The 7,940-nt window shown below is 51.5% G+C and overlaps 1 protein-coding gene across 2 annotated transcripts; it reads left to right on the forward strand.

Moving 5' to 3' along the window:
- The first annotated feature begins 397 nt into the window (after window positions 1-397).
- Window positions 398-7,940, forward strand: Wfdc2 (WAP four-disulfide core domain 2). 2 transcript variants are annotated; one of them, XM_004663908.2, is made up of 4 exons: window positions 398-553; window positions 1,133-1,285; window positions 5,703-5,849; window positions 7,777-7,940. In XM_004663908.2, exons 1-3 carry the CDS (start codon window positions 475-477, stop codon window positions 5,846-5,848), a joined length of 378 nt encoding a protein of 125 aa, XP_004663965.2. In that variant the 5' UTR covers window positions 398-474; the 3' UTR covers window position 5,849; window positions 7,777-7,940. The 2 variants fall into 2 exon arrangements, with proteins under 2 accessions (XP_004663965.2, XP_045013131.1); XM_045157196.1 differs by having other exon boundaries at window positions 450-604.

Raw genomic sequence — 7,940 nt, forward strand, 5'->3', positions numbered from 1 at the left:
CGACAGGGACCTGCACTCAGAACCCACGTGCAACCACTTAATACCCAGCACCAACTGCCTCCCAATTCCTCCTAAAACTTGGACCCCAGGAGGTTCAGGGCGGGAAAACCGACTTTTCAAAAGGAGCCCAGGAACCCTGAGCTGGCCCTTTTCTTGCACCGCCCTGTGTGTGTCCCAGGCTTCATGCCCGGGCGAAGGAGAAAGAGGAGTGGACAAGGGTCCGGCTGAAGCTGGTCGAGCTGCTCCAGGCCTGAAAGCTGCTTTGGTTCCTGGTTCCCACCGGGGCCAAGAGTGACACCTGATCCTAGGGGATTGTGAAATGGCCTGAGGTGGCAGGGCGCCCGCGCGGCCAGCAGCTCCCCTCCGGCACCCCTAGCCCAGCCCCGCTCCTCCTCCCGCCCCTCCCCAAGCGCGTGGTTAAATCCCCCCCACCCGGGCTCGGCTCACACCTGCACCCCGCCCTAGCAAGGCACCATGCCTGCCAGTCGCCTTGTCCCGAGGGCCACCGCCCTCCTCCTGGGGCTGCTCCTGCTGGGCCTGTCCACTACCACAGGTGAGAGGCTGCCTGGAACCGCTGAGCCTTCTGCGCGCAGCATAGAGCCAGGTAGAGGGGACTCAGAAAGTGGGGGGTTCTGGGACAGAACTGGGGAGACCCGTGAAGTTTAAAATTTGGAGACTCGAGGACCTAAAGCTAGTGGACCTTGAAGCTCTGGGCATGGGGTCCAAGGTCCTAGAGGTGGGGAGACCAGTAAAGGATGCAAATGGGAGCGGTCAGGGAAGCTCTGTACTGAAGGCCGACACTGGATTGGAATGGAGGGAGACCCCCGCCCCCCGCGCGCGCCCCAAGCAGGCTATCGAAAGTCCCCTGCGGGTCAGCTATGCGGTCCGCTGGGATCTGAGGGCTCTGCAGCCAGACAGTAAGAGACAACTGTATTCTCGGGTGTTCGAAACCCTCATGGGCTGGAGACGAGGTCCTCTGGGAGCTTTATGGGGACTCCTAGGCAACCTCCCCCCGTCCCGAGAGCGCAAAGCCACTGGAGTTGAGATTTGGGTCCTTGGAGTGGGAAGTGGGCATCCTCTGGGTCCTTCATTAACAATCCCCTCACCCGCATCCACCCCACCCCCACCCCAGGCCAAGAAGCTGAGAAAACCGGCGTGTGCCCCGAGCTCCAGGCGCCGCAGGCCGACGGGAACTGCATCCTGGACTGCCACTCCGACACCGACTGCGCAGACAACCGCAAGTGCTGCCCAGCGGGCTGCAGCGCCCTCTGCTCCATGCCCAACGGTAACGCCCAAGCCGGCCACCTGGCAGGGGACAGGGCGGGGCCGCACACGGCTGAGGGGGGGGGGGTTCCGGGAAGATGGGCGCCCCCCAGACCTAGAGACCCCTGCAAGGCCGAGGCAGATGAAACTGGATCTTCCCGTGCCCTCCCTCGGCCCCCCTCGGAGGTGTGTGCGCTCGGCGTGGTGGTGGGGGGGGAGACAAAGACATCACTGAGGCATGCACCAGGGCAGGGCGGTGTCTCCCCCACCCGTCCCCCCACTTCTGGGCTGGACTCGAGGCGCTGGTGCATGACGAGCTTCCGGGCACGCACAGCAGGACATTGTTCCGGGGGACCCGGGGTGCAGACGTTTCATTCCCAGGCTAGCTGGAGGCTGGATGCCCGGGCTGGCGTCAGAGCTGGGATCGGAGCCCAGGCCTCCCCAGAGTCCCTGCCTTGGAACCTTCCGCCACTGCAGGGTGGCTGGGGTGATGGACCGAGGGTGCCTGGCTTGTCCCAATCCCTCGGATCCCTCCCGACGGAAAGAACTTTTCAGGCTTAGGAGAGATTGGCCCACATTTTAGGTCCGTGGAAGTTGAGAGGCAGAAAGAAAATGCTCTTGCCCAAGGTTACACTGCCATCCCGTGGCTGGCAAAAAGTCCGTTTCTTCCTCGTTGAGTGGTTTAAGGAAAAGTTGACTCTCCCTGGGCATTCCATCTCTCCTTTATCTGTAAAACAGAATCTCCCCTACCCAGAGGGACTGAGTGTGTGAGAGAGGTCCTGGCGATGCTCCAGGAGAGGTGCTCACTGGAGGCCAAGGCTCTCCACCAGACCACAGACTGATGAGGGAAGGAAGTGGCCTTCATCTAGAACCCACGCTTCCCATTTCCCAGAGGGAAAAGCTTAGGCTGCGGGGGATGTGAGGGTTGGGTGGGGTGAGGTGGGAGTGGAGAGAAGAGGGGACACCAAGGTTCTATCATTACTGGTCTTCATGTAGAAGACAGCGCCTTTGATTCTTTTTTCTTTCTGTCTTTTCTTTTCTGTTTTTTAACATTTTATATTTTTATTTGACAGAGAAAGGGGGAGGGAGAGAGAGAATGGGTGCACCAGTGCCTCCAGCCACTGCAAATGAACTCCAGATGCATGTGCCCCCTTGTGCATCTGGCTAACATGGGTCCTAGGGAATTGAACCTGGGTCCTTTGGCTTTGCAGGCAAATGCCTTAACCACTAAACCATCCCTCCAGTCCGTCCACCCCCCCCCCCCACTTTGTTTTGAAGTAGGCTTTCACTGTAGTCTAGGCTGTCCTGGACTTCACTATGAAGCCTCAGGGTGGCCTCAAACTCTCAGATCCTTCTACCTCTGCCTCCAAAGTGCTGGGATTAAAGGCGTGTGCTACCACACCCAACTCTTTGATCCTTTTTAAAAAATATTATTTATTTATTTATTTGTTTGTTTGTTTGTTTATTTGAGAGAGGGGCAGATAGGAAGAGAAGGGGTGGGGAGAATAGGCATGTCAGGGCCTCCAGCCTCTGCAAATGAACTCCAGATGCATGTGCCATCTTGTGCATCTGACTTACATGGAGTACTAAGGAATCAAACCATGGTCCTTTGGCTTTGCATGCAAGTGCCTTAACCACTAAGCAATCTCTCCAGCTCCTGATTCATTTCTTTCTCCTCTTTGTTATTTCCTCAAAGAATGCTAGCAGAGAATAGTGTTTCCAGTGACCAGACACCAAGAGCAGAGAGGTGGAGGGACAACTTGCCTATCAAGGGTAACTTTTGGATATGTAGATCCTATGGATGCACAGGAGAGAGGAGGACCAGAATGAGAGATGGAGATAAGCAGACTGACATCAGAGAGGGCGCGGAGGAGGGATGATAGGGGCCAGTGTTGCTATGTGCATAGAGACCTTGTTCCCTTGTCTCAGATGGACAGGCAGGAAGAGAAATAGGCCAGATGGTCTCTTAAACTAGGAAGGGAGCAGGGAGGCCTGAATCTCAGCCCCACTATTTCCTAGGTGTGTCGTCCTGAGCCATTTGCCTTATCTCTCTGGGTCCCTGATTTCTTATCAGCTAAGTGGGAATGATAATCTCAAACACTAGGATTGATATGAGGGCTAAATAAACTGGCACACAGGAATTGTCTCCTGAGTGAGTGAACAGTCTGTACAAGGTAGATTGCTTTGTAAATTGTTCCCTGTTTATTCTCATTCTGTCCCGGGCCAGCACTGTATCTTCTGAGATCACCTAACCTACACTAGGAAGGAAGTCAGGACACAACTTCTCCAGCTACTTAAAAGAATATTTTAAAAAAATATTTATTTATTTATTTTTATTTATGAGAAAGAGAGAATGGGCGCACCAGCCACTGCAAATGAACTCCAGATGCATGCACCACCTTGTGCATCTGGCTTACGTGGGTCCTGAGGAATCCAGCCTCAAACCGGGGTCCTTAGTCTTCACAGGCAAGCCCTTAACCACCAAGCCATCTCTCCAGTCCCCAAAAAATACTTTTAATGTGTATATGTGTGCAGGTGCACATGCATGTGTGGGGGCCAGAGTGTCATCCTCAGGAATGCTGTTACCTTTTTTGTTTTTTATGCAAGAGAGCAAGAGAGAGAGAGAGAGAATTGGCACATCAGAACTCTATAGACTCATGCGCCCTCTTGTGTGCATGTGTGACCTTGTGTACTGCGTCATTTTATGCATCTGGTTTATGTGGGACCTGGAAAGTTAAACATGAGTCCTTAGGCTTTTCAGGCAAGCACCTTAACCACTAAGCTATCTCTCCAGCTCTGTTACTTATTTATTTATTTATTTTTGGTTTTTCGAGGTAGGGTCTTGCTCTAGACCAGGCTGACCTGGTAGTCACTATGTAGTCTCAGCCTGGCCTTGAACTCACAGCGATCTTCCTACCTCTGCCTCCCGAATGCTGGGATTAAAGGTGTGTGCTACCGTGACTGACTCCCTGTTACCTTTTTTTTTTTGAAACAGGGTCTCTCATTGGCCTGGAGCTTATCAATTAGGCCAGAGTGGCTGACCCAGGGATCCTCTTATCTCTGTCTCCCCAGGGCTGAGAGGACAAGTGTGTGACACCATGCCTGGCAGTTACATGGGTTCTAGGGATGGAACTCAGATCCTCATGACTGCAAAGCAAGCACTTTACCAGCTGAACTATCTCCCCAGTCCCTTTGCCATTACTTATACTTACCCCGTTCTGTGTCTGTATTTTACCTTTTACTGGGCCTCACTCTCTCTCCACCTGCAGGAGTATGGCAGGTGTGAGTGTGTGTGTGTGAGTGTGTGCATGCACACGCACACGTCTGTGCATGTATTTAATCTATGCATGAGTTACTGAGTATATGTGGAGGCCTTGGTGCTTAGCGGTTCTATGGAAGTGAATGAAGGGAACGCAAGTGTGTCATCTTTTAGATATGCCCTGCACTTTACAGTTTCTGAAACAGCATGGAGCCTGGTGTTTAGTGCACACACTCTGAAGCCAGATTTCCCTTGGTTCAAATTTTGCCTCAATCCTGTAGAACTTTAAGCAAAGTAACCCCATAGTGCCTCGGTTTCATTCTCATTAGCTACAGATCCATTTCCTTCTTTTAAGATGGCTGTGAGCAGGGCTGCTGACCCAGTTTTGATTCCCCCAGTACCCACATAAAGCCAGATGCACGAAATGTCACAGGAATCTGGTGTTTGTTTTCAGAGGCAAGAGGCTTTTGCATGCCCATTCTCTCTCTCAAATATATAAAAAAAATGTAATAAAAAAAGTGATTGGGAGCCGAGCATGGTGGCACACGCCTTTAATCCCAGCACTCGGGAGGCAGAGGTAGGAGGATCGCCATGAGTTCAAGGCCAGCCTGAGAATACACAGTGAATTCTAGGTCAGCCTGGGCTACAGCGAGACCCTACCTCGAAAACAACAACAACAACAACAAAAAACCCAACCAACCAACCAACCAACCAAACAAACAAAAAAAAACAAAAACAGGCGATTGTGAGAATTAGATCCGATAGTGCCTAAACACAGCCACTGGCCACACAGCAGAAGCTCATTATGTGTTTGTGGTTATAATTACTCATTATTACCAATTAGCCTGACTCTTCAATGAGAAATGATCCATGTTGGCTTCTCTTGCAACAGCCTCATGAAGGCCAGCGCTCTGGGAGATTTCTAGCCATTGCTCTCAAGGTTAGAAAATGGCAGATCCGGGGCTCAAACCGAGGATCTGTGGTTCCAAAGCCAACTGGGAACACGATGAGGGAGGAAGCGATCTCCCAGGATATGACGGAACAGCGCGAGCCCTGTACATAACTCAGGCCGGCAGCTCTGCTGTTGGTGAGGCAGCCGAAGGACTGTGAGCAAGCATGCTTTTCTGCTTGGCTCCCTGCATCCCTAAGCCTACTTCCCCTTTCCTTCTTTTCTACCCAGAAAAGCCGGGCACCTGTCCCAGTGTGGACTTACCCCAGCTTGGCATCTGTGAGGACCAGTGTCAGATGGACAGCCAATGCCCTGGCTTAATGAAATGCTGCCGCAATGGCTGCGGGAAGGTGTCCTGTGTCACACCCAACTTCTGAGGTAGGTGAGGATGGAGGAGAAAGTGCACTGACACCCAGGGGTGGTGATAACCTTGCAGCAGATCAAAAGGGGAGACCTTGGGAAGCACCTCAATGCTGGTGAACGTTTCATTAGTTCAACCAATGTTTATTGAGCATGTGGCACATGCCTTGTTTGCTCCATGAACTAGTCAGTCAGACATGTATCTGTGATGGAGTTTATGGTCTACAGTGTGATAAACTGAATAAGCAAAAATAATTTAGTAGGATTTTATATGGACATAAATGCTATGAGAGCCAGAAAACAGGTGGGGAATATGAGGTACCTGGAGACAGGGGACATTATTGCATGGAATAGAAGGTGAAGACCTCAGCAACAAAAATAGAGGCTAGAGCTGGCCATGGTGGCTCATGCCTTTAATCCCAGCACTCAGGAGGCTGAGGTAGGAGGATCACCATGAGTTCAAGGCCACCTGAGACTACACAGTGAATTCCAGGTCAGCCTGAGCTAGAGTGAGATTCTACTTCCAAAAAAAAAAAAAAAAAAAGGAGTTTCTTATTTTGGGGGCTGAAGAGATGGCTTCATAGTTAAGGCATTTGCCTGCAAAGCCTGAGGACCCAGGTTCGATTCCCTAGTACCTACGTAAGTTAGATGCACAAGGTGGTGCATGCATCTGGAGTTTATTTGCAGTGGTTGCAGGCCCTGATTTGGCCATGCTCTCTCTCTCTCTCCCTCTCTGTCCTCTCTCAAATTTTTAAAAGGAAATGGAAACTAGAGAAGTCACGATGGGAATGTCAGGAGGTGTTGTAAGCAGAGGCAGCAGCAGGTACAAAGGCAGGAGCATGACTGGGGCATTTCAGGAAGCGCCGTATGACTTGGCCAAAGTGAGCAGGGGAGAGAGAGAAGACAAGAAGCATGAGGTCAGCGGGACGTAGGGCTGCTCATTTGGAGCCTTACAGGCCATGTCTTGACCCAGCGATGGTATGGCCTCAGAAAGAGACGTGTTTTGACTGACATTTTCAAAGGACTCTCCTGTGATATGCTGTGGTATGGATAGACTGTAGAGGGCAGTACAGGTTCATATGTGAGTGGACACATGAGATGACCCAGATGGAGGCAGGGTTTGCTGATCAACTTGTCCCTGAAAGAAACAGATGGGTTTTCACGTTGTTTAACTTTAACAAGTCAGAAGTGAGAAGAGAATAGCTATATCACGGGGCGGGGGGACAGAAGCTGGAAGTAGAAGGGCCGGTGTGGCCTGAAGGGCTGGAGAGAAGCAGGAGTCTCTCTGCATGGGAAGCAGAAGAGTTGACCTTTACTTTCACAAAAAGACTTTGCTTGGTGGAGCATTCATGGCAGAGATAGTTAACTTGAGCCCAATGTATCAGATGTGTTTTTAAACATTTTTATTTATTATTTACTTGAGAGAGAGAGAGAGAAAAGAGGCAGATAGAGAATGGGCACACCAGAGCCTCCAACCACTGCAAACAAACTCCAGACACATGCTCCACCTTGTGCATCTGGCTTATGTGGGTACTGGGGAATTGAACCTGGATCCTTAAGCTTCACTGGCAAGCACGTTCACCACTAAGCCATCTCTCCAGCCCCCTCGGATGTGCATTTGAAGTGTTAAGCACTTAACTCTGAGCAGAAGGCATGGTGGGGCTTCATAGTGGAAGAAAGGTTCCTAGGGAAGTAAACTGTGACGGGGCCTTCAGGAAGGCCACCGTGGTCAGTGGGGGCTTTGATACACCCAGGAATGCCCTGGTGCAGATAGGGTATGAAGCAGAAGAGATGAGCGTGGAGCCCGCAGAGAAATGCCAGTGTTGCTGTGTGGGAGTGGGGTGGGGTGGGCAGGGAGAGCTGGTCCAGGATTTAAGCTGTGGGTACTGTTGTCTAGTGTACAAATATTATTGCTGATGGCACTATTACGCCCTTCTTCTTTCAGCTTGAGCTGCCAGCAGCCTGAGGAATGGGGCGGGGACATTTCTGCTGAACGTTGCATCTGACTCCATCCCCGCTGCCCTCCCCGCTCTCTCTGGCATCTGCATTTCTTCCTGGATGAACCACAGCATCTCCCGTTTTCAGCCAATAAAGTGTCCGCTTTCAGCA

This window comes from Jaculus jaculus, chromosome 8 (assembly GCF_020740685.1).
Source record: "Jaculus jaculus isolate mJacJac1 chromosome 8, mJacJac1.mat.Y.cur, whole genome shotgun sequence".
NCBI classification, from domain to species: domain Eukaryota; kingdom Metazoa; phylum Chordata; class Mammalia; order Rodentia; family Dipodidae; genus Jaculus; species Jaculus jaculus.